We start from the raw sequence: 27919 nt of genomic DNA, 5'->3' as shown, positions 1-27919 counted from the left end.
TCCAAGATGTTCCAGCATCCCAGGGTTGTGGGTGACAGAGCTGTGCCCACAGCTGTCAGCTCCAGCTGCAGGCAGGCCTGGAGACCCTTTGGTTTTGGTTACAATGCATTATAGACTTTTCTTTGCTGAGCATCTTCATACAGCAGAACCAATCTATACCTTAACTTTTATCTATAGCCCATCATAACTAATGTAATTACCATATTCATGTTACTGTTCTCCAGTCACTAAAAGTCAGTACGTTACAGTTTAAGCTAGAAGTTGGTTTTCAGTTTTCTTGCAGTTGAAAATTCTGAGACCTTTTTTCTACTTGCCACATTTGCTGACTTGTTTGCCTGTGCTATCTTTCTGCTTGGTAAAAACATCTTCTTGTTTGGGGTGGGTTTATCCTTTGCTCTAAGCCATAAAAACCCCTTCTAACTAACACACCCTTTGCCTCCTTGGTTATCCAGTAAGACTGGCTCAGCAATTCTTTTCTTCTGTATCAAAACTTGCTTCCATCTCTATTCCTTCATCAGACTCTACATTCAAAAATCTTTCTGCTAAGCACACATATCTATGAGACTTTCTTGTCAAACTTCCATCCTTCCCAACACCTGAACAGCTCTGAACTGGGCTCACTCACTGGGACACAGGATGCTCTCTAAGGCCACACTCAGAACTCACTTGGGCCTGAAAATCTAATCTCAAAACACCCACCACTTAGATGGAGGTTTAGATTGGTTCTCAGGAAACATTTCTTCACCAAAAGGGTGGGCGGATTTTGGAACAGGCTGCCCAGGGCAGCAGTAGAACATTCAAAACTATGTCATGGAATGCTTGGGACCATGCTTTATTGGTGGCCTTGGCAGTGCTGGGGTAAAGGTTGGACTTGATGATCTTAGAGAGCTTTTCCAACCTAAATGACTCCATGGGAGATAAAAATGCACCAATTTCTATCACAAAACCACCCTTCAACCATAATAGGTCCTTTTGCTCTTTGCAGAAGTTGTTTTGTGGAACCAGGATGCAAAGTGAGGCCATTTGCACTTGCTAGGTAGCCTACAAGTGATGTCATTCTGGATATTATCATTTATTCCAAAACATTTTGCTAATCCATACATTCTTCATACCCACACTTCTGTTTCCTAGACAATGCCCAGCTGGAAAACAGTGGAGCAAGAAACAGCAGAGATATGGAGCACTGAGAGATGGAGATCTATGTTTATACACACATCTACTCCATTTCTTTTGGAAAAATTATTGTTTATTTCTGTGAAAGCAAAGGAGCCCTTGCTCTAAGTGCTACAGAGATGAAACAAGTGAGCAGTCAGGCAGATGGGACCAGAAATTCAGCCTCTATGTGTTGATTATTTATCTGCTAAGCTGGAACAGGAAAACTTCACAAAGTAAACGTGGGATTGAAATCCAACAGGAAAGAATGCAGCTGCACAAATGCACAAGACACGATGCCTTTGCATTCAAATAGAATCATATTTAATACAATTAAAGTAATTACTTCAGTCTAGTCAGCCTTGGTTAAGTCTCCATTGGAGTTAATTAGCAAATGATAGTAAAATACTTTGAACTTTAAATGTTAAATACTTTCATTATTAATATTATTCTTGCAACTGCTGCCAGAGCAGCCTGGTCCCAGCTCTTTGGAATGCTGCAAAGTGGTGAATAAGAGCAGTACTTTTGCCTGGTTGATTTAAACACATTTCTTTGTTGTGCTAACCAAGCATCTGCCTCAAAAAGGACCCAGAAAAGAGCTCAAGTCCTGCTCTCACAGGATCCCATTCTGGCTTGGGTTGGTCTTGTGTCATCCAGCACTGCCATGCAGAGTCTTGAAACCTTGCTTGGTAGCACAACTTCACACAAATACCTCCCAAAAGGTGAGAAAATAATGACTAAAGCACAGGGAAGACAAAAGACAATTAAGAAAGGTTAAAAGGACTGGGTCACATTCCTGCAGAATAAGGATTTAACTGCATACTACTAGATAGGAGAGGTTATAAGAGAGCAACAACTGATTATTTTCCCTATTCAAAAATGGAAAAAAACCAAAAAAGAGTTGAAGACACAGAAAGGAAAATGAAGGTTTGAGAACCTCTACAATTCAAGCAGTGGAACAAACAGCCCAAAAGCTGCAGAATACTCATCACTGAGGGTATTCAGGCTTAAGTAAACACCCATCTGTTAGAGAATATTTTGTTATAATCACTCCTGCTATTGTGCAAGGAGGTGGAACCAAAGTCCCACTGAAATCTGGGGGTTGGATACCTACGATTCATGTGTTCTGCGTTTTTGAAACATTTATTCAGAACAACAAACATCTGGTTCTTAATCCCCCAATTAACACTGTTTCCAGCCCTAAGGAATTAATCACAGAATTCATGGGAAACACTTTATTTGCTGGCAACAGTAAAACAAATTGCCTACAAACTTCTACATTGCTAATGGAGCAGTTTAATTGGCTTCTTTTTTTTTTCTTTTTGACATTTTAATTAAAAAAATAAAGACCAGAAAGACATCCCTGGGCAGAGACCTTTGCAGCAGAGAATTACACAGCTCTGGGGACTCGAGGCTCTCATTCATGGCACTGACCTCCTTTGAAGAGCACTCTGAGCTCTAGCAGTGAAAAGGACTTTAAAAAGTGCTAGACAGCATCATTAGTATTCAGGAGGACTCAGTTCTGTGGCTTGGTAGAATTCAAAGGGGTCTGCTGGTACTTAGGAAAGCCAAAACGTTTTCCAGAGGAAAGGGCTGAGCAGCTGGGGGCTGGCCATGCTTCCAGCACTGCAGGCTGACTCAGTGTCACTGAACCAACCTAATTCCTGCTCCCTTTTTGTTTTCACCACTTCCACAATGCAGAATTTAAACCTATTTCCAGCTATAAAAGCAAGGCAGTGTTTAAAATAGGGTTCCAACATAAAGACTTTGCATTACTACCTCCCAGAGCCCTGCTGGCACTCCTGCCACCACTCCCTGTGCTCTGGGTGCTTATTCCATGAACACCTCTTTGTTAGCACCTCTTACACCCTGCAGCTCAGTGGATTTACACCCTGCTTCTCTCAGTTGCTGTGGAGGAATTCAATGGAATGAAAAGTCAACCATCACATGTTCTGGGACTCCAGCTTTGAAGATGTCCCTGCCTGTAGGAGTGGAACATGCTGTTCCTTCAGTTCATCCACCGGGCTCTGCCTCTACATGAATATTAAGTAAACAGCTTTTATTCCCACCAAACAGCTTTTCAAAGAGTAACCAACACAAACATCACAATTCTAGCCAGCAACAGACTCAATAATAGCTACAAAAAAATCTCACCAGCTTCAGGGGGTCTGATTCAACACTGCAAATTACTCCAACTTGGACAGCTCCTGAAAACCTGGGGCTTGTTCCACCAGGCCCTTCTGTACCCATTTTCTGTGATCCATGATCTTCCACCTACTGATTTTGCCCTTTGTTCTGTGTGAAAAGCCCTGTGATATCAACCAGTCACATCGTGACTCAATTTCACTCATGCTCAAACCTTCTTACATAGTATTTCTTTATTAGCACATTCCCACTTGATGGCTGCTTTACCTTTGCCTTTTAACTTCAATAAAATTTTCTGCTTTTTTTTTTGTTTCAGGTCTAACCTTTATTAAATTGGCAGCTGCTGGAGTAGATATTTTTATAGATTTTTTTTTATTATTATTATACCAGATATCAAGGAAAGGGGGAAACCACAAGTGTTTGGAGACACTAAACTATGATGTTCTGGGGTTGGCATGGGGGTTTTTGGTGTACATGGAGTGGTTTGCTTGGGGTTGGGGTTTTTTGGGTAGGTTTGTTATTTTGGTTTTTATTCATTGTGTCATTCCAGGCTGCTGCTTTTTTTGTTTAGATTGGATATCAGGAAAAATTTCTTTGTTGGAAAGGTTGTCAAGCACTGGAACAGCTGCCCAGGGAAGTGGTGAGGTGATCATCCCTGCAAACATTCATAAAACGAGGAGATGTGGCACATTCATAAAACACAGAGAGGTGGGAGCAGGGTTTGGGGATGGGAAAACAGTTGGAGTCAATAACCTCAGAGGGCTTCTCCAGCTCTGTGATTTCTGCTGACCCCTCCATGGTTCCAGGGTATTTCAGATGACAATAAGGAAGCCAGGAAGGGTTTACTTTGACATTTGGAGTTAACAAAGCATTGAATTCATGCAGTGCAAGCAATATAAACCTTCCCATTTGTTCCAGATTCTCAACTGCACCAAAACTGTGTAAATTCCTACTCCTTCCCTCTGGAATCAGATGACTCAAAGATTTGCCATGTCTCTCCAGCTTGGTCTTTACCAAGGACACAAAATAAGGACACAACAATGAACCAAAAGCTGAAGAGCCCCACAGATAAAATTACCATCATTTAAAACACAACAACATCCAGAATCATGAAACACACTCTTACAGGCAGGACCAAAAACCTGCAACCTCCACAATTAACCCTTTGGAGGATGCCACAGCCAGACCAGTAGTACCAGGTGTGACACACTTTGAAGGCTCCTATTCGGAGCAATTTCCAATGATAAAATGGTTTAAAACCCACAAGACTTAACCAGCTTTCAGTGCTGAGGAAGCCCAGCCAGGCTGGTGTCTCCTGAGCTGGTTTTTACTGACAAGCACCCAGGAATGGGCTCTGGGCTGTCTGTCAGGGGCTGTGGCAGGGAGCTATTGCTGTCTCAGCTCCTCACCGTGTCCTTCCAGGCAGCCAGCAATTACAAGTCTCTTATCCCAATAATTACAGGCATAAGAATATGTCTTGAACAACATTATATTCTCTTCTTCCATGTAGTTCGTGCTCTCACAGTGCAATGCACTAACCAGAATAATTATTTCTTTTTTTAGGAGTGAAATCAAAGTCTTAACTGGCTGATAAAGTCTTTTGGCCACTGTGTGGCTGAAAGAGAATTGCATTGCTTTTTCAGGTGGCAACCAACATGGACAAAATAGGATTTTTAGTGAACTTTAAAGTGTTTTCTTAAATCAAGTTTTTGTCCATGTAAACAAAGCATTTCATGTGAGAGAATTCATTCCCATAATGGTAACTTCCAATGGAAAACAAAACTTGGAAATTATCACCACCATGAGCTCTGCTAAGAATATTCCGATTGTCACATGGAAGTCTACACTATACTCAGTACAGATTAGTAAATTAGAAACTCTGGTAACTCTCACTGCTGGAAATGTTTTTCTTGCATATGAAAATTCTCCTGTCTCAAGTCCCAGCCTAATCAAGCATTAGCTACCACAACTAATTCTCTAGACAAGGAACTTTCTTGTCTTTCTCAAAATTGGAATTTAAAACAATCAGTTGAGAGCTAAATGGTAACTGCAATGTCCAACATTTCCACGTATTTTAAAGCTTTACTTCTGGCCTGTCCAACATGAACCTCCCCAGATAACTCTGTCATCCAGAAACATGCCAAAAGCTGGCTGAACTTTTTGAGTTTTATATCCAAAACATTTCCTCTCTTTCAAATGAGAAACAAAATAAGAATAAGAAATGTAAAACAGTTCTTCAAGGATATCCAATGGCAAAGAGTCACCTCACACCTATGAATTCTGTTGCCAGAATACTTTAAACACAAAATTAACATTTTATCACAGAGTAAAATCCTCCTTTGTTATTGTGTGTTCCCAGAGCCAGCACACACATCCACAGCAATAACACCTGAATATCTCCAAGAATTGCATCTCATCAGTGCTGATGAGGCTCCTCACTCACCAGTCGGGACAGCAGGATCCATTGTTGGCTTTTCCCAGGTGTTGATCTGCTCCCAGGTAAATCCATTGGTTCCCAAGGCGACGCTATAACCACAGTTACTGTAGTGCTCATCGAATGAACAACCACCTACAACCAAGAAAAATGAAAACATTTCTCAGTTAATTTTCTCTCTCTCTTTGTGGTAAGCCATTTACTTAGATATTTTGTATCCAAGCTTACACAGGAAATAAAAATAAAACTAATTTCCTAACCATTATTTTTCATGCAGCTCCAAGGATGATGTCCAAAAAATATCTTTGTAATTTCCACGTTTTATATCCACTGGAAGCCCTTGTTTTCTTCCATCCACACTACTGCATCTGAGATCAGTCCCCCTTTATTTCAACCTGTTATTTTCAAGGACAATTCTACAGAATACCTCTGTGAAGGAATATTTGCATGAACCTTCAAGAAAGATATTTTTTTTAAAAAAAATCAGGAAAAGGAAGGAGGAATAGAAATTACAAAAAAGCACAGCAGCACTGTTCCTACAGCAATGTCGTGTTTCCTCATGCTTTTAAGCCTTGGTTATATTTAACCTGGCTTTAACCATCTCCTAAACTTAACAACACAAATTTCTGTGCAGTCCATGAACACACAGAGCTTCCTCAAGTTCTTTCAAATCAATACTTTTGAGCATGGTCCTGTACTTTCTGAACAGGGGAATGAGAAGCAGCAGATGTCAACTGGCATTCACACCTTCCACACTGCTGGCTGAAAGATCTTTACTGCAATTCCTGAAATACTTGGAAGAAGTTAACTCTCATAAATGCATTGGCAGCTGCCTGAACACCTGTGAATCAAAGAAAATTCAGGATCTGTGGAATGAAATGTTGTATTCCAGTGCAGATCTTTGAAACTTGGGTCACACAGAGGAACAGAGAATGTTTATTCAATAGGATGTCCCTTATGATCTCATGCACCTTAACCTCAACCCAACCCAGCCTGCCAAAGTATTTCACTGCTGGATCAGAGATCTGGGTAACTCAGTTTAGACTTGAATCATGCCCAAGGTGTGTTCATAAAGATTTGGTTTCCTCTTAGGGAAGAAAGGATCACTGTTCTCTGCAGATCCCAGTCCACCTGAAAGAACTGGAACTGAGCATTTCCAAAGGAACTAGGCACAGGTAACACACCAGGGCTGCACAGTGCTCAGGGCAACGTCCCTTGCTCTGCCAGCCAAGCACTAATGGCTCCTGATGATGCTCAGGTTTAACTTTTATATTTTTCACATTCTGTGCTGCTTTAGTGTGTGGATCTGAGCTTCATATGAGGGGATGGTGAGCTCTGTGCACAGAGCAGGGAGACAAAACAATTCCTGCTCCAGCTGGGCACCAAGGACAAATGATCCAAATCTCAGCCCAAGAGCACAAACACCGTGGGCTGGAGAGAGAAAAACAAGCAGGGTGGGACTGCCTGGGCTAAAGCTGGAATGGGACAATGAACTGCAAGGTGCAAATGGAGCAGAACTGATCACAGTGACAGACCCCGTGCCCGGCCGTGCATTTTGGGACCATTTTGGTTCATCTTGGGTGCAGCCCTGGCTGGGCTCTTGTGCTGCCCAAGGTGCGTCCATGGAGGCCTTTTAATAAATCCCTGCTTTATTCTTTAGCTCTGTCCAGTCTCTGTTCCAGGCCAGCCCTCACAGGGCATCACTGACACCAACCAGAGCTGTATGGACAGAGAAATTCCTGACTCCTCCCTCCTTCTCACAGCTGCGCTCACACAATAAACACCTGGCACATCACTGACCTGCGTTCCTCTGCAATAAAGGGTTACACAGCACTGAAGACATTAAAGCCTTCTTTAATTTTCAACCATATTACCCAAGCCCAAACTTCCTCTCAGTTCCTATGGAACTCCTCACAAATTACAAAATATATTTCATGTCATTAATAGTTTTCAATCCCTCACACTGTTAAATGATTCTCTGTGCACTCCAACTGTAATTGATTGTTTAAATGGTTCTACAAACTTCACCAAATATTTCTAGTCAAGTATATTCTAGGAAGATTTGCTGGATAGAGTACCTGACACCACAAAATACTCTGTTGCTGAGAAAAGTTCAAAGAGATAAAGCTTGCCCTAAAAAATTAAAACTTGTATATATTACATATTTTCATCAGTTAATAGATTTTATGACCCTTGAAAACATGCCTGTTTGAGTAGCTTCTGCAAATATTTCTGAGTTGTCATGATTTTATAATATTTAAATAACCCTTGTCTTTAATTTATCTCATTTGTGAAGCCTTCCCAGCTGTCAAAACAAGCAGGATTACATCTGCGTAACTTTTTTTTTTTTTAATTAATTTAGGTGAAAAAGTTCAAAATTACAATGTGTAACAGGCTAAATAAAAAAAAAAATCTAAGGGAAGATCCAGGCAGCCTGGACTGTGTGGGAGTGAGCAGTGAAAGTCATTTTTATCCCAGCGAGCAGAACGAGAGGCAAAATCCAATCCTGTGCTCTCAGCCTGCATGGGGCATTCTCATTTTGATGGATTCCCTTTAATTCAGACACAAACCATCCCCATGCCCCTGCTCTGCACACAGGGATGGGGATATATAGGAGCTGTTCCTTTGGAGGAACTGTAAACACATCCTCTGCTGCAGTCCAGCTCCTGTACACAGAAAAAATGGCACAGGAGCTGCTACAAAGCCCCAAAAGCAAAACAAGCAATAAGTAGCAAAATATGGGGCAGCAGTGCTCATTGAAGTGGGAATGTAATTGTCAATAGCCTGGCATAATCAGCTAAACAGGTGGTTTTATCCTCACTGAGGAAGATGGAGTGTGAGGAGCTGAAAAAGGGACACAGTGAGAACTTGTGGAAATTAATTGGGAGCATCTGCTGATACAAGACAACACCTGAGGAAGCTTTTAAAGTGCCTTGCCTGAAAGTCAAAGCTAACCTTGTAGTACAGCTGAATAGGAAAGGAAAGGATAAGCCATGGAGAGCTTTAAAAGCAGCAGCAAGACATCTACATTTCAGAGAAAGAAAAGGTTAGTGGAGAAACCTCCAAACACAGAGTGACAGGGCAATAAGCCAGGAGGATTAATTTACTAGAGGCAGCAGAATTGGAACGTGGAGGTGAATTTGCAGGAAATGAGGACAAGGAGAAAAAGCTGGAGTTGATTTTAAGGGCTCAGACGAGCAGATTGCCTGTGTGAATGCTGGGTACCAAGAGGGGGGCAGTGCCCACCAGCTTCTTGCTCTGCTGTGTCCACTGAGAGCAGAATTAAAAACAAAATAAAGGCTCAGCTGGGAGCCAGAGCCACAGTGACTTGGGAGCCAAAAAGTCAACAACTCCCCTCTTCACACTGTTGTGTATTATGGAGCAGGAAAGAAACTCCAGAAAGTGACAGGAAAGTAGTACAATATATCAGAACATCACAGACTTTGGGGCTACTTTAACAATCACAGAGTCACAGAATGGTTTGGGTTGGAAGGGATCTGAAAGCCCATCCAGTGCCACCCCTGCCATGGCAGGGACACCTTCCACTGTCCCAGGCTGCTCCAAGCCCTGTCCAGCCTGGCCTTGGGCACTGCCAGGGATCCAGGGGCAGCCACAGCTGCTCTGGGCACCCTGTGCCAGGGCCTGCCCACCCTCACAATCAAAAATTCTTCCTTATACTAAATCTTTGGTAAAGCCACATAGCCACAGTGATTTGTGTTCTATTTGCCAAGCAAGGACATCAGTGGTGGCCCTGCTTTGTGCAGGAGTTGGCAGATGTGACATTGCAGCTTTCCTTCCTGGCAGCCAAGTTCAGAAAACTGAAGAGATTTTAGGACTTCACTGAAGTAGGAATAGTAACAAGTAGAAGTGTTGTTTTCACTGATGGCAGCATAAGCTTAATATTCAATATTTCCAAAGACACCCTACCTATGCAGATACTTTTATATTAGCTACACCCAAATAGGATGGAACAAAGTCAGGAAGAGGCTAGATCCATCCCCAAACAAAGTCATCCATGGCTGATATTTGACTGCTTAGAGGCAGAACAGGGCTATTCATTAACCTTGAAAAAATCATCCTCAAGTTGAAGGGAAAGGAAGACCAACCACTGGATGAATTTAGTTATTATCAGGTCTGCAAGTTATCATTTCAATCACATATCACAGAGCAGCTTGAGGAAAATGACAACATTTACACAATCACTAAAGTGGGGTGCTGGGTCTTCATAAACTGTCAGCAAGAATGAGGATTTTTGGGAAAGATTTTTGGGATCTTTGGAACCTTTTTCCTGCTTGGCTAAAAATTACACAAATGCAGTTGCTCAGTGGGGCTGACGAGGGAATGGAGATGGCTTTGATGGCTTTGGAGAACACAGGTGGTGTTAAACCCTTTTCACAAAATGAAATCTTAGCAAGAAAGCTTTTCCCTTCCTGAAAAGGGTCATATTGAAGCAAATAATGGCTCACATAAGAAGGATAAAATATCCCTTGTTTTACACTGCGGGCTTGTAACAATGCCACTGCTCATCTGAGTGATGCTAATTAATCTTGAGCAGACCTATCATCAGTTACTGAGACTTGCCCCTGGATTATATGTAAACCAGCCTTGCATAAATTGAATGGCTCCTTTGAATATATAATTGAATTTGCAGAAGTGTGCGCCAGGGGGGTGTTTAAATAAGTGCACAAATATGATAAAAAGAACTTCACGCTATAATATCTAATTCAGTAAGCAAAAATAATGGCAGGGCACATTCCAATTAGTGTTTGATTTATTTATTTTAACAAATCCAATTAGTTGAATGTTTTATAAAGTCATCCAATGTCAAACTCTCACAGACTCACCAGATAAAAAACACAATACTTCTAAAAGGGGATAAAGAACACAGTGATGTGAGAAGCCTCAGTGGTTATCCTGTGGTTCTAAACACACACAGCAAACAGAGCAGCAGATAGAATTTGATCAGGCATTTACAGCAATCCCCAAGTGGGAAAGGGATAGAGACAATGAGAACATCAGGCTCATTGATCCACTCATTCCTCCAAAAAGAAGTAGTTAGTTCTCTCATTTACTAAAAACAAAATAAAAACAATAACCCCCAAACAGCAACAAAATGGGCAAAAGATAAGAAAGCATGAACACTTTTCAGTAAACATCCCTTTTGAAACTTCCATTAGAGCTGATATTTAGTCTATCAATTTTTATCTTAAACCCACAAAAAGCAAAGCAAGTAAAGGAAGAAACAAATGCTGTTCGGATGAGGCAGTGCTTATGAACTATAAAACTCTACAAATTAAACCACCACTGTATCTGATCATTCATTCTCATCCCTTCCAGAGACATTCTTGTTTACCAGGGCTGGAAAATATTAATTTGGCTCATTAAAGTAACTCCTAGTGTGGGATTTATTGTATAAAAACCCATTTGTAACTTATTTTTCAGACTGTAGAATCCATACAGCAAATTCCTGAGAACTCTTCTTGTATATTCTTCTGGAAGTGGGAGAGAATGAAGAATGAAAATGTACATGTAAAGCTTGTGCTGAGTTGCTTTAAGATGGGATAAATCAAGGAATATTGGAATTTCCTCACTCAGAAAGAGCAGTAAGTCCTCTATGTGCTTTCTAGTCCTTCCACAAAGATGAAGACAGAAGACATCAGACAAGTGAATTTCAACCTGCTCTTGCAACTGGCCAATTTCCATGAGTGCTTTATTATCCTAGCCAAATGTTTGTTCTACAGCCACAGATTTTCAAAGAACAGGTTTCTGCAGAGAAAAAAAGAGTCATCTTGACCGAGTCAAAGGGCACCATGTATTCAGGTGTATTTAAACTCAGACTCTACAAGGGAGACAAAGATGCTCTGACTCCCCAAACTGCAGGGAAAGCTTTGATCATTTCTTATGCCTCATTAGCTAACAGAGGATCCACACCAGGAGAAACTGGGAATAGATTCTCCAGTGTGTAAGAAGGAATAAACCCTGAGGTAAAGCATTCATAGCTTCTTTTTCTGATGTCAGCTCTTTAGGAGCTGGGCACAGACCTTGCACAGAGTCAGGTGAGTCAGTCAAGCATTGAACACAACTCCCAGGCTTCTCAGCTGCTGGTGCTCACAGAAATGCTTCTCTTGAGGCACCCAGATGTTTGGGGTTCAGAAACAACCATCAGTATTCTCTCAAATAAACCCCACCTGCTTTGGTTTCTGCTGCAAGTATCAGTCCCCATGGTCAAAGAGGGATTCACCCACCACAAGACAATTCTGTTCCTTGCCTTGACGTCTCACTCTTTACATAGTCTTGCTAAATTTACATGTAAGCAGAGACAGTTTTATCTATGCTCTGGAAGGTGGCAGTTCTCTGAGATAACAGTAACAACTGCCTGGCCAAAGTCTGAAGCATTTTGTAAGAGCTGACTAAATTTCATTCATTCTTTTTACATGTTCTGTGCCCTGGCAATCCAGATTACAGGGGAAGCATACAGAGAGCTTGTCTTGATTTTTAAAAACAGCAATGAAAATTATTTCTCTTTAGAATTAATATATATACACACATATATACATATACATATATATATAGGGTTTTGGGGTTTCTTTTCCCTAAATCAATGTAATCCTGAATGCAGTTTAGAAATCTCTCCTTGGTTCAAACTTGGAATTGTGATTCCAAGGTTCTATCAAGCCACTAAGGAAGACACACTATCAGCATATATTTGTATATTTTCTAAGGCTTTTTCCAATTATACACCCTGTGACCTTGCTGTCTTTGCAGGTTCAGTGTTACCTATCTATTCCCACATGTTTTGAAGCAGCTCTGAGCAGTTTCCACGCACACACATCCCCCATGTAGGGATAAAGTCAATAGTTGGAGGTTCCTTGCACAGGAACCTTGCTACAACCAAAATATTGCTTAAGGGATCACACCTGGTGTCCATGAGGAACATCACCAGTAACAGACAGGTGAAGCTTTGTCATGTGAACACCCCAAGTGCCCTCCCAGTAATAACAAGTTTTTCTCCCAGCACTTCCCTGCAGAAGTGATGGTCCCAAATGTGCAGAGTTTTTCAGTTCTGCTCCCAATCCCAATGGAGCAGAGCAAACCTCGTGGATCCTGACATGCATGGAATGAGTGTTTAAGCTCCATGCCCTGAACTTGTCAGTTTAAGCTGAGTTTTCAGCTTAAATTCATCATTACAGGTTTCTCTTTGCTGAATTTTCCCTCTGTGTCTCATCACTGAGCCCCAGACCTGCTCAAGCACTCATTACTAATTCTGCACTTCATAATCCACCACGGATCAGTGGAACCACTTTGAAGTATCCCAGGACTAAAACTAACACTAAATGTCATTTGTTTCAATTTATATGTCCAAATCAAGGATGACTCATCTAACTTGCCTTGCAAAAATGTATGTCCTTTATTTAATACCAGGAATACATTTTTGCTACTGACAGCTGAGCTGTCACTATTCCAATAGCTCAATATTAACATTTTATTGCTTAAAGCATAAGTTAATATTAGAGATCTGTACATATCCCTAATCTGATTGAATTATTTTTTTCAAGCTGCTAAAATAGTCAGTTAATACCCTGCACCTTTCCAGAGAACCCTGATTTTCCAAGTTCACTTAGTTCCAGTCTGCTGCATCACACCAAGATTTATGCTAAGAATGTTCAGACTCGCCTGTCCCAAGGAAATGAAACTTGTAAAATTGACACAGGTTATCAAACCCATAAAAGATCCTTAAGCAGACATTCCCCACCGACTTTTCTCAATATTCTAACTAATAATCTTTCAATCTTTAAATTTAATGGCTTTCCACCATTGAAGCAGACTCCTGCTTTAGTCATAGTAAGACAGAATGAAGATTTCTTTTTAAAACCACAGATTTGTAGCACACACTTGCTGCTATACTTGTAGACTGAATATTTTTAAAAACCCTTACTTTGCTTCAATTCATTTTTTAAGTCACAGGACTTTTTTTTTCCCTAAAATAATTCTGTTTTGTATTCCAAAAATACATCTTGAATTGTTAGCCACGACTGTTGAAGATGTGCTTAGTTATATTTGTCAGTAAAAGCTATCTGTGGGTGTTCATTGTTTTCTTTTTAAAAAGAAAAAAAGGAACATTGCTTTTCTTTTTTTCCAGTATCTGAAAATTCTTAGGGCTAATTATTCAGTGGATCCTAACAGGCTTGTCCAACATTGTATTTATAGTGCATTTTTCCTAAATTTTCTCTATTGGCTTGCTTCATTCCAGCATTTCATCTGTCACATGGATACCTGTTCAAGCTGCACACTTAAATTACACCCTTTTTTTACTCTACAAGGCAGAAAAACCTGTCTGGAAGCAGCTGTTTCTCACTTATTTTATATTCCATTAACAAGCCTCTCATTCTCAATAAGCTTTTATACAAACTTCAAATTAATGTGTTTGAACTTCAAGCAAGAAGCAGCCATTGACTGACTCACATTATCTTTGGTGATGGATAAAATATTGTCTCAACAGTCACCATTCCAGGAATTCCAACAGCAACTACAAAACCTCCAATCCTTCCCCTTTCCCTGTTCTGCTGTTTTGGAGGAAGATCTCCTTCCAAAAGAGATGTTTCATTGGAAGTTCATGGTCATAAAACACAAGGATTAGTTTAAATAAGGGTAGGAAGTCTGGTTTCTTGCCACACCACCAAGCACAGAACAGAATTAAACACAATCTGGCTGCCATCAAATATAACTAGCACAGACATACCCTTTTCAGAGAAGAATTTAAGTTTTTATTGGACTGTCTTTTTTATAATCATCCCATTAACTTCCCAAATGAGGCCAAGGGAAGTAAATTAACTCAGTGCTGAACTTTCAAAATGAATCTTACTTTGCACTCACAGAAAACTACCCACAGTCTTCATGAGGCCAGAAATGTCCATGTGCACACACACACATATCCCATCTTTCTAAACAGTTCCAAAAAGAACTATCAGAAGTTTAAATATTTTCCTGGGTTGATTCTTGATGAACAGTACTGATATTTTGTTTAAATTGCTTCCAAACATGTGCAATTAAAGATGCAGCACTGTGCAGGATGCCAAAAGCTCCTTGATATTTGAGCTACCATGCTGGACAAGTATTAGCTCAACTCACCCTGGTTAAATATCAGATTTAGATAAAAGGACAGCTATCATCTGTTATTGAGTATCAGCAAATAAAATCTAACTGGTTAATAATACAGAAGTAATAACTTGCAATGAGTCTTGCCACTGATATATCATGCTAAATTAAATAACTGTTATTGGAAGCTACTCCCAGAAATGGCTGTATAAATAACTTTTATTGAGTTCTAACAATTCCCGTAGCTCCAACTTTATACTTATCTCACATCAAGGTTATCTCTTCCAAATGCCCTTTCACTTGTTGCTGGCACTTACTGGTTCAAATTACAGTTAAAGTGCAATGTCAAGGATATTTAAAGACATGTACTTTAAATTGTTTTCAGTCAAACCATGATCTTCATTCAATGTGTCAGGAGCCCCAGAAGTGACAGTGGCTCCCCAGCTGCTCTGCTTCCAGCTGCCCTGCAGCCAGGCTGGGAACAGGAGGCCAAACCCTGGACTCTGTAAGAGCTCCTGTAAACTTCCATCAGCTGACTGATGGCTGAGGCACTGACAGTCAGCTGCAGATTGGAATTTCAGTCATTTGTTACCTGACTTTTAATTGGTTTTTTTTTTTCAGTTTGTTTATTCTGCCTCTGCATTTTTTATTCACATTTTTCTCCCTTGATGTCCCAGTGCACTGGGGCAAACACCAAGCCCTTGAATCCCCTCAATCATCTACAGCACACTGGAAACAGTGTGAAAAAAAACTAAAAAAAAGCTTGCTTTTATCCTCCAGCCTCCTCTGTGTAAATTCATTGCCCAAAGAGAAAAACACAGAGTAAATACGTGCCAGGAATAAATGGGTCCTCTGCCTAACAGCACTTGTGAGTTCTTGAAAAATATACAGAGCTCCTCTTCTGTTTAACCAAATTTCCTACTACTACATACGCATATGTGCAAAGTGCCTCTCTAATTACAGCCATGAATCTTCCTCTCACAGTGCCTGACCCAGAATGTGCATTTAGCAGAGCTGCTGCATTCCAGACTCTGTATTAATGAGGGGCAGCATGGCAATGAGGAGAAAATCCAGAGGAACTTCAGCACCAGTGCAGTTATCTCTACAGAGAGCTCAGATTGTGTTAAGGGGCCACCACAGCCTCTCTCATCCCCCTGGGTGTTATCCTGGCACATTCTTGGTCACCTGCAGACCATGACAAGTCACAGGTGGGCTCAAAAATGGCCCATGAGCCACTCCAGTCTCCGTCCACTGATGGGGGAAAATGATTTCTTAATAACAGCTCAGTATCTGCTGAGGTTCTTGATTTTAGAGAAATTCCAAACTTTAAATTGCACAAAATTTCAACATCTTATTTTCACTCTGCACTTCTCTCTTTGGAACAGGTTCAGGCAGTGCTATCCCATTTATACAAAACCAGGCTGGTAATGAACATACAGAAAAATATTCCTATTCCATCATCTAAGGCCTCATTCTTGTCTTTGCTATAGATAACCTTCTGAAACTTAGAATAATACATTTCCAAGGGAAAATATTTTTCAAGACAGACTTTCTGAACTCCACAGCTCTTATTCCTTTTAAGCAGCATCAAGCCTGAACTCTGCTGGGAAGCATTAAATCCTTAAAACATTTCTTTCTGAAACTTGAAAGGCACGAGGTGAAAGAATCTAAAAGCAATCACTCCTCAGTATAATGAATGACCAGCTTGGAATAAGAAGCCCTTTTCTGTCACATGAACCATGGTTTCAATCAGCTTTTAATCCCTGGTCCATTGAGACAGGTGAACTGAATGCTCTGAGCTTTTCATCCCAACCTCAGCAGCCCTTGGTGGTGCAGTTGGGATGGACATGCAGCAGAGATGGCCCAGTGAAGGGCAGATTCTAAAAACCTTAATTTGAAACAAGCTTCAAAGCTGTTTCACTGACAGTGCATCAATATTTCCTTTCAGGAATCTTGGAGGATTTTGTACAACCTGTGTAAACCCCCACACCTTTGGTAGTACTGCAGACAGACTTTATTGCTGTTCTCACACACTGAAATAGTCCAAGTTCATAAGTGCTATTCAGATGCACAGAAATCTCCTTTACTGGATATTTACATCTGGAAATTAGGTTTTACCAGCAATTTAAGAAGATAATTGTCTTTGCTTTTAAGTCTTCTTTTTACCCTTGTAATTGAATGATGCCATCTCCAGAAATAAGACAAATACCTTGTGCATAATATTGCTTTATCCACCTCCTTGCCATGCCCTATAAAGCACCTTTCCATTTGATTTTGGTAGATGAAAGGGTATTTGTGAGTAGAGCTGCATACAGTATTTAACAGCCCAGGAAACTCCATTAAAATGTAATGCATTCCCAGAGCCCCAGGTGAAAGTGCAGCTACTCAGAAGCAAAGATTTTTTAATAAGTGTCCTCCTCAAGATTTCAGCTCTGCAGCTTAACTAAGTATAAAATTTCTAATAAATTCATTGTCCATTTTTATACAAGTAATTTAAATTTTAAGATGCCTGTGTGAGAATCTGATTTATTAAATATGTGATTCTTCAAAAGATTATGATCATGACATTAAGTCATTCAGAAATTAGATTCAGTTTCTGATCAACTGAATTGGTATTAAATATACTTATCCAATTATAACCAGAGTGCAATTACACTGATACTTGAGCTAACTACACAATAGGCATTGCAGCCAAAAATGTAAGAGAGATGGAGTGAAAGAATGTTTGAAAGCACATTTTTAAAATAAAGGAGAAGAGATTCAGATTAGGATTTAAGAGGAAATCTTTTCTCAGATGGCCAGAGGCACTGGCACAGGGTGCCCAGGGAAGCTGTGGCTGTCCCTGGATCCCTGGAAATGTTCATGGCCAGGCTGGATGGGGCTTGGAGCAGTGTGGAAGGTGTGGTACAGTGGAAGGTGTCCCTGCCCTCCCTCTTTAAGACCCCTTCCAACCCAAACCATCATTCCATGATCCAATGACCTGCTTTGGTTTTGTCCTATGGCCTCTCTGTTGATCTTTATTCAGTGTGCTAAGGCTCGTACCTGAAAGGCTAAAGTAAGATAAAGCCAATAATAAAATACGCTAATCAGGCATCTCTTTTTTGTTACCTATGCACTTTGTAGCCTATTGTAACAATCATGGCATCATTTTTTATCCCAGAGTCCTCTCCCAGTCCCCTCACCAGCACAAACTCATGACTGGCAAAGGGAAGGAGCACAGGGAACTCCACAGAGCTTAAAACCAGAACAGCTGGGTCAGGTCAGACACCTGCCAGTGGTTATTTGGAACACTCATGAACAGAATAAGCACACACTGACTCTTGCTCAAAACACATCCCAGCCTCCAACGCATTCCCACCTTCCCCATGGTGCTGGCACTGCGCAGGGAACGGGCACAGCCCCGAGGTTGCCAGAGCTCCAGAGGGTTTGAACACCACCCTGTCATGGACATATTTTATGAAAAATCCTTTCCTTAGGATTTTTCCTCCTGAGAAGCTGAGAGGCCTCAGGAACAAAATGTAAACAATGGTTATCTGCTGCTGTGGAATGCAACAGGGGCATCTGTGATTGGTCTCATGTGGTTGTTGTTAATTAATGGCCAATCACAGTCAGCTGGCTCGGACTGTCTGGTCAGTCACAAGATTTTGTCATTCCATTCCACTTCTTTCCTGGCTAGCCTTCTGATGAAATCCTTTATTCTATTCTTTTAGTATAGTTTTAATATAATACATATCATAAAATAACAAATCAGCCTTCTGAAACATGGAGTCAAGAGTCTCATCTCTTCCCTCAACCTGGGACCCCTGCAAACACCACCACACACCTTCAGGGGTGCCCAGGGTGGGGCTGTTGGGGTGTCTGTGCAGGGCTGGGGCTGCCCTGGCTGATCCTGAGGGTCCCTCCCAGCTCAGGACATTCTGTGATTCCATGGACAAGCTTCACTGATGCTCAAACATTCAGGATCTCTGTGCACTTCTGGAATTCGTAAGCTCCCAGGATAATCACTTGCACACCTTTGGCACAGGCTGACACCTGGCTGTCACCTTCAGGGAAACAGAGGGGACAGGGCTGCTCCTGCCAGGACTGGCATGGGACAGTGACAGTGCAGAGAGAGCATCTGCCACGTGCTGAACCAACACCCCAGGGAGGAGACAGGGATGCAGAATATTGTTTTTCCATGGAAATGACTGTGCCTGGCAGTACCCAGGAGGCACAACTGTTTTCCATCACATTTTCACTTCATACAAGACAGACTTCTCACCAGACTATCAATATCAGCTTTGGTTTGTTTGTTTTCTTTTTTCCAAAATTCTAAAGCACTGTCTCACAGGGAGGAAATAATTGTGATACTTGACTATACTGCAGCCTTTCTAGCAGTTTAAGACTATTTTAAGATTAGATAATTAAGATAAACTTGATGATGAAGTCCCAGCTGGAATAAAGATGTTGTTTATCTGAAAACACTCATCTGTGGCAAAAACTAATAGAATTTCCCAGAGCAGAACCTATAATTAACATGGATTTTTAAAGCATTATTTAACCAGCAGATATAATTTTATTAACAGAGACTAAAACCAATCCAAGTGAGTGGACTTGCTTTCAGATACAAAGATTTTACCAGAGTTGGGTTAGTCAGGTTTTGGTTTAATATTCTCCTTCCTCAGAGATGGAGATGATACAACCACTGATCATCTATCCAGCTGCAGGATAAGTGTGAACAGAGACTTTATGAACACACTTGACCTGAATTCCAGTCAAGCACCAACTTTTCAAACAGTTGCACTGAACCCACTCCTCACTCCAGCTCCAGAGCTCCCAGCCATTTGTGCTGGGAGATTCCTCACTTATCCACAGCTGATTTCAACAACAATTCTACAGTGGAGGAACCACCACAAACACGGGATTTGATGGCACTCCAAGCTGAAAACAAGGAAATGAGCTGCTAAAAAGTGAACTATTCCCCCAGCACTGACAGCAGCCCCTGGGAGCACTGAACTGGTGGGGACAGCACAGGCTGGGTGCCTCAAGTCAAAATCACAATAGTTATTAACAGATCCTCAGCTAAATTATTTTAATTTTTAACCTACATTGAATGATGGAAACAATAATGAGGTGTCCTCAAGAGAAAAATGACCAATGACACAGAATATTATCTTCTTGCCAACGTCACCAAAGCTTTCTTGGGATGGCTGCAAGACACTGTGGTGAGGACAGAAGTGAAACACTGTTTATTGCTATTTAGGAAAAGAAAATTTCTATCTGGAAGAGTTTTGATGCTATTGGTATTTAGGAAAAGAAAATTATTTCATTCTGGAAGAGTTTTGGTGCCAATTTTTCATCAGCAGTTTGGTTTCACTGTAGTAAGAGCTTGATTGCTCTGGAGTGAGGTTCCCACAGTACAGAAATCTCACCCAAACCACACAGACTGAGGGTGTGCCAAGGCAGGTTCCAAGCACTGCCTCCTGTTCCTGCACACTGTTATTTATTCTCTGCAACTACAAGTCCTGGGATGACATTGCTGGTTCCTCACAGCCACTGAAGGCCTGCTCAATTCATTATTTCTCCAGCCTGGAGTGGCTGCAGCATTCCCTGCTTTCCTTCACTGCACCTCCCAGAACCTGTTTTGCTGGATTTGCACACTCCAGCCTCCCCATGGCAAAAATTCTCAATTGTGCCACATCTCCTTATAGCCCTTCTTTACACCTGAGATGTGCTGGATTAATCTCTCCTCTGGAGAAGCACCTGTGCTGTCCAGATGGATATCCCAGAATACTCCAGATAAAATAATTGCTGATCTATATAGCACATTCCTGTTTTGCCATCTTGCCTCACACAAAGACATTCTCTTTGCAGAAACACATCTCCGTCTCATCTCAATCTCCTGGCTTTAATGCTGCAACAGCTTCTTGTCATTTCCAACTGATTTCAAATCTTAAACCAAAAAACCTAATTAGTCCTGAGATGCATGACCTTGCATTCTGTAATGCTAAATTACATCCCATTTTTTTTAATGTCATCACAATTCAAAAACCTAATTCCTCCTGTCTGATAATTTTATCCTCCTCCAGCTGTGAGGGACTACCTGTAACAGCACATTCCTTGTTTTTATGTTCATAGCAGCAGTGAAATAAACTTAGATTTCAAAAATTATCATTTAACCTCAGTTAGAATTCCTCCAGACTAGTCTAGAAGAAAGAAATTTAAAAAAGCTTACAATACAAAAAGCCCAGGGTAGTCCTAGATTCACACATTTAGCTCATTTGTCTATAGCAATGCTATTAAACTTGAATTTAAATTTACTACACTGTGAGTTCCAAACCAGTCACAGAGCCTTGGAATGGTTTGGGTTGGAAAGGACCTTAAAGCTCATCCAGTTCCAGCATCCCTGGGCAGAGACACCTTCCACTAAACAAGAATCTTAATCATGCAGGTAAATAGTGCCTCCATACACCAATTCCCTTGCAAAGTCTGTCTTTTAGGATCTATGTTAGTATTTCCAAAAACCTACATTGTAAATTAAACCTACTAAACCTCCCTACACTTTAATTTAAGCCTCTCCAGCTTTAGCAATCAACATTAAAGGATTCAGTAGTGAATAGAAGAATTTATACCCTGTTGGACCAATCCTCCATGATTCAATTGCACACTTTACAGTATTTAAAGTGTCAATTATGTGATTTAATATCTTAGATAAAGTCAGTGCACTAACATGCTGGTACTAATTAACCAGGGCAATTATAAAATAGAACCTGACTTCCAGTCCTGGCAAACTGACAGTGTTCCACAGGTGAAAGTGAGAAACACAAAACCAAGAGGAGTTGCTCTAAAACCCTTCATTTAACAAGATCCACTTGACTTCCTCAAACTTGCCATTACTGTTTTGATATGATTTGGAATAATCTAGAACCAGTAACTCACAAGCATCTTTACTAGTTACTACAAAGTTAGATTTTTGCTTTATTGAATTCTGGGAGAATTCCAAAATACTGCTGAAGCACACACTGAGCAGAAATTTTGGTTCTTAACTTTGCAAGTTTAATTTTTATATACATATAACAGGTATATTCATATACAGAGCTAGTGAAAGATCCTGTCCTCTTTCTGCTGCCACATTCAGGGAGTTGATCTCCATGAAACCTGGTACCAACAATTATTTTCCTTCACAGTGCAAAAAAATCTGTGTACAATCATGTGAACAACAAGTAACTCACTGAGGACAGTGAAACAAGCCCTGGAAACTTGGTGAAAGCATTGAGTCTGTCCCTTGCTTTATAGAACATTGAGGTGGTGCTGTACAATCTTTGGGATATGAACAAAAAAGCTGTCAAAGCACAGAAACATAACTCAAGTCCTTTTTAAGGTGATTTTGATCAATCTCATTGGACTAGGCTATCATAAAGCTTATTACTAATTGAACTGGATGTGGCAATGGTTTACTGAATGACCCATTTTTTTACATTTTTAAATTATTATTAAGTTTTTAAACTATGTTCCTTTTCTATGCGACTTTTTAAAACCCATGATCTGCCTGAAACCCTACACACCACAGGCACATAAAGAGGCTTCATTAAACTATAATATTCTTATTTTAATCTTTAAATTATTAAATTTGCTGCCACTCAATACCAGCATTTTGAGGCAATTATAAAAGCGTTTTCTAAGAGTTTTAAATCTTTTTGCCTAAGATATCAATCACAGACCTTGCCTAAAAATGTCCCCTGGAATGGATATTCATCCTTTTTCCTTATGCCAGCGGTGAAAACTATATACCCAGCTGAATATGCAATTTCCCATTACTTGTATTATCATAGCACCCCAGAGACCTGAGAGAGGGCCAGAATGTGATCAAATGCAGGTTATTGAGCTAAATCCTTCCCTTCTTGGGGTTCTCTATTGCACTCCCTGCTCTGGAGCCCTCAGGAATGGATCCCCTGGATGGAAGAGATGCTGGCAGTGCATTAACATGCTGGTACTAATTAAACAGGGCAGTTATAAAGTGTTGGGGGAGCAGCAGTTTGGGGTTAATGCAAGGAGTCCAAGATTTGCTGCAAACACTGATTTACCTGCTGAAACTCTGCTTTGCTGGGCCTGAGCAAGGGGCCACTGCAATCCTTGGGAGAAGGGGACTCTTTGGAGGGGAAAGCTGAAGGATTATAAACCATCTACCTTTTGCCGTAATTTGTTTCCTAAACACAGTTTAGAAGCTGCACTGGCCAGTAATGATGCCCAAAGCATTTGAACATAACTTTGCTTTCCTTTTTAGGTTACATCCCTGTGCTGGAGACACAGGAAAAGATCTCTGGGAGCTCATTGCTCATGCCAGGCCGGAATTCCCAGGCACATACTAGTGCCATGTTCACACTCATAGATGTGCAAACCCAGGGCACAGGGAATATTTCCCTGTCTGCTCTGGGGTGCCCTGACCCCCAGGGCAGCACTGACTCTGACCCTCATTCATGGAGAAAGTTTCCTAAACTCCAGAATAGACTGGAATCCACAAAAGTGTGCAATAGATTATAGAGAGCAGTGTAGGTGCATCACTTGGTGAGAAATTGAGGGTTTGAGATTTTTAGTGTGTTGTGGATGGAAGCAAGATGGAGGGCACAGGGTGTCATCCTGGGTTTCTTCTTCCTCCTTCATGGGTTTGGGTGGCATTTTGTAATTGGGCAGAAAAGTCCTCATTGGGGGCTCTTTGGGATCAGTTATTGGGTTAAAAGGGGAAATAATCCAGGTGTCAGTTCTTAATTGGACAGTTTAGTCTTAAAAGACCTTGTAACAAGAGATTGTTGGCCATTTTGTACCTTCTAATGAAAAGCTGCAGAACTCTCAGTAGTAAGACTGTTTCACTGATAAGAAATAATAAACACCTGAGTCCCAACATGAACTATTGCCTCAAGTGCCTTCAGTCCAGACCCAGAGAAATCAATAACTGGTACCCCCACAATACTCACTATAAAGCCTTCACCTACAATTGAGGTTTAAAATTCCCTGAAAGGCAAATAGCACTGAAACACTTTCTTAATGTGAGATTGCAGGATACACATCAACAAACAATTCAAACGCATCTTGATGTGAATGCATTAAAATAATGGATAAGATCTATCAATTAGCAGGTCAAGCATCTCCCTTTCCAATCCTACCATGGAAAAGAAAGCTATATAGAAGAATAATCATATTACTCTTCCAGAAAAAAAGCAGTATTTCTGGAAAAGACAATGTTTTATAGGTCAGTACTTACCATCACTTTAGATTATGTGAGAGAGTCTTTAAGTGTTACTTTATAGACCTTTTAATACAATTTTCTACCATTAAGTAAATGCATGCTGCATTACTTTTACTAAAGAAACTTAAATACTGACAGACTTTCAATCTGGGCTTGTTTGCAGACCTCCCTAAAATTGCACACAGGAGGAGTTAGGCAGGCAAGTAAATGAAAGTAGGAGCAGGACACACAGGGGTTTGAAGACCTCACTTGGCAGCTGCTCAGTGTATTAGGAAAATGTGGTTTAGCTCCAGCAGTGGCCTCTGATAATGGATTTTCTGAATAACAACTTCAACACTACTTTTAAAACTCTGTATTAATGCTGCTTGAAAAGACTGCACACACCTGCATTGTCTGTCCCTTCTATCCCTGATGTACTAAACTGACCACGAGCTGTGTGACCTCCCCTCCTTTGTCACCAGCACCTCTGGGTTTCATCTCTCTGACTCTTTCATGTTTTCTTCTGATAGTAGCAGCACAGAGTTCAAATCAAGATGCAGGAACAGAAAGCAATGTTTGTGCTTTCTCTGCTCATTTTGCCTTTTAACTGATAATCTTAGGTGGGGGGAAAAAAAGGCTGCTTAAATTTAATTAATGAAGCTGAAAATTTCAGTTAAGAAGTCAACTACAGATTCACAAAAATTAGATAGAAATAAGTGTGCAGCTCATGACCTTGCCACTGCTGTAAATGAGCAAATGTTCTCACTGTACCAATGCCTGAGTGAAAGCAAAAGTTTAATTGCATTTTTTCTCTGGTACAAGTGGGCATATTAAAACTAAGCATGGGGAGAGAGAGGAGTTAATTTGATAAATCTTCTAGGGCTGCAGAAAAGACAGCTAGTACTTAAAAAGCTAAATACTATGTAATGTGAGCTTCCCCTCTCCCTCCCTTCCAACTTTCACTTATCAAAGCATCCCAGAGCTCTTCCAAGCTTTATCACCCTTCCCACTGACGCTGCTGATCCATATAAATGCTCATGAGGGCTGTTCACAGATCCAAAACATAACATACTGCTTTTTTTATTGTAGAGATCCTTTCCCTCCTCCTTCCAAGAGCACAACCCTTGACCTTCCTGAGAAATTACAGAAATCTGGGGGGAGGGGGTTGAACCAAAACAAAATAAACCAAACAACAGCAATTTTCTCATGGCTGTGTAAGAAAATGTCTCCTGGTTCCAATTACTGTCATGCAGCAGAGCTGATGAGATGCTGGGACTTGAACCTGTCGTGGCATTGCACAAGAGCCCCTACAAGTCCCCAGCTTTAATCCAGTTTCACAAGCAGAAATGTCACTTAACTGTTATCATTATATTTTCTGAAAAATGCCTTCACCGAGATTTCTTCTCCTGGGAATCTGAAAAGCCTCAGAGAAAAATGAAAACAATATTATCTCATTTGCTTCTCCTGTGTTTTGCTGCTTTGGAATGTTTTTTGGAGATTGCTTATCCAACAGGTGGTTGTTTCATTGGTTTCATGTGAATTGTTTTAACTTAATGACCAATCACAGCCAGCTGTGTCAGGACTCTGGAGAGTCATGAGTTTTTCATTAGTATCTTGTTAAGCCTTCTGTAAATAACCTTTATTCTTAATAGTATAGTTTAAGTATAACATTCTTTAATATAGTATTATAAAATAATAAATTAGCCTTCTAAAAACATGGGGTCAGATTCATCTTTCCTCCCCATGACAGGAGACCCTGAAAATACCACTCTTAATCCCTTGGTAAATTGCTTTAAAAAAAGATTGCTAAGTATGAAGAGCTCTCCAGTAGACAGTTGCCAATCTCATGAAAGAGAACCCAGAAGTGCCAAACTCAATTTCATCCCATTGTGCCAGCATTCCACAATCTCTCGGTGGTTTTATCCCTTTGGTGATGCTGGCACACTGTGGAACAGCAATAACCTTTCCCACAAACACAATTTAAATGGCAGAGTTGTGTAGGTGCAAAACCTTGAGCTCAGTGGAAAGCTTTTGCTTGTGCACCTGCCCACAAAAACTTCATGTGAACCCTCTGAGGAGTGACTTCAAAACAATCTGCCACTCTGAACAGTTACCCCACAAAGCCCTCCCTGCTGAGCAGTCAAGGATTGATTATGGAGAATTTTGGGGCTACAGGGGAATATAACAGAAATATTAATTCCTAAAGACGCCTTATCCTGTTGTTTCCAAACATATATTGGATATTAAGAAGAAATGTTTCCCTGTGAGTGTGGTAGGACCAGGCACAGGGTGCCCAGAGCAGCTGTGGCTGCCCCTGGATCCCTGGCAGTGCCCAAGGCCAGGCTGGACAGGGCTGGGAGCAGCCTAGGACAGTGGAAGGTGTTCCTGCCCTGTGAATGGATAAATGTTAAGGTCCCTTCCAACCCAAACCATTTTATGACTCTGATATTTGTTAATCACACAGCATTTGTTTACTGAAAATTCCTATGGTCTTTTATCCACATCCCATCCTGCATTAAGCATCTGCTATATTCCTGGGTTTTGGAGTGTTTGGGTTGTTTCTTTGGCTTGTTGTTTTTGTGGGGTTATTTTCCCCTATAAACAGCTCCCAAATAACTGAAGATTGCTGAATTTAAAATACCAGAAGCCTGCTAAAAATTCCAACCAGCAGCTGCTGCTCACAAGCAGCACTCTGGAGACAGAACACCACAGGATACTGGGAAGGAAGGAACCAGCAGGGCAGCAAAATTCATTTGCTTTGCTGCAGTTTGCAACGGGAGTTTCCCGCATGCCACCACCACCTGCAGCTCGGAGCATCATCTGGAAAAGAACATGAGGTGGGAAAACAACCACAGCCACTCCTGCAGGCACAGAAAAGCCCACCAGGAGCACAGATCACCTTCTCTGTTACCTGAGCTGCACTTTAGAGAGCCAGGATTCTTCTGCATTCACACAATATTTACACAGTTCACAAATATTCACACAATCCAAGCAGCTTTTGCTCCTCAAAAATCCTCCTGCTCAGCCCATTCAAGCAATGACATGATCTTGTAATTTAGGAATTCCTCAGAGAGTGTTTGGTTGTTCTAGAGGAACACAAGTGACTTTAAACTGTCTTTCAAATTAAACAGCATCAGTTCCCCTCAGAGGATGAGTTAGATATGAGTCTGCTTTACAACACAGAATGAGATTTCTGCGACTGCTGTTCCCTGGGAGGAAATTCCACACGCAGGAAATGGAAAATTCTCCATTTTCACGATGGTTCCCACAAATCCAAGTGTTACAATATGACATAAAATGAACAACACTCACACCTCTAGATGTTAAAGATGAAAAAAGTGCATTTATTTCCAGACTTAGATATTTATGGAACTCTAAAAGTGACCATACATTGGAGGATGAAATTGCCATCTCTCCAACTACCCTGGTCAAACCAACAGTCTATTAAGTCTCTCCTCCTCCCGAAAAGAATACAAAGCAATCATTATTTACATGAAAAATGCATGAGAAACTCCATTACAAAAGTGCAAACATCAAAAGGCTTAGAAGAACTTTAGAAGAACAGGGTGACATCCTAGTGTCACCACACTGAAATGCAAAGTCATGTTCCATCTCTAAAACTCAGACTCATTTAGGCCGGAAAAGCCATCCAAGATGATTGAATCCAACCATTCCCCAGCACTGCCACAGCCACCACTAACCCATGTCCCCAAGTGCCACATTTACACACCTCTTAAATCCCCCAGGCATGGCAATCCCACACTGCCCTGGGCAGCTGTGCCAGAGCTTGACAGCCTTTTCCAAAAAAACCTTTTCCTAAACCTCCCCAGCACAACTTGAGATCACACTTCTACACATGAAGAAGCAACAGTGCAAGAGAGAAACAAGCA

The 27919-nt window shown here is 40.9% G+C and overlaps 1 protein-coding gene across 5 annotated transcripts in view; it reads right to left on the bottom strand.

Annotated features, from left to right (window-relative positions):
* Positions 1-27919, bottom strand: part of PTPRT (protein tyrosine phosphatase receptor type T) — a 493222-nt gene that overhangs the window by 351311 nt on the left and 113992 nt on the right. For all 5 annotated transcript variants that reach the window (XM_063172177.1, XM_063172179.1, XM_063172180.1 and 2 more), the window contains exon 2: positions 5741-5866. In XM_063172177.1, the coding sequence (XP_063028247.1) occupies positions 5741-5866 (126 nt within the window). The remainder of the gene's footprint in view (positions 1-5740; positions 5867-27919) is intronic.

This window comes from Melospiza melodia, chromosome 19 (assembly GCF_035770615.1).
Source record: "Melospiza melodia melodia isolate bMelMel2 chromosome 19, bMelMel2.pri, whole genome shotgun sequence".
NCBI lineage: Eukaryota > Metazoa > Chordata > Aves > Passeriformes > Passerellidae > Melospiza > Melospiza melodia.
This window is presented reverse-complemented; position numbering and strand designations above follow the sequence as displayed.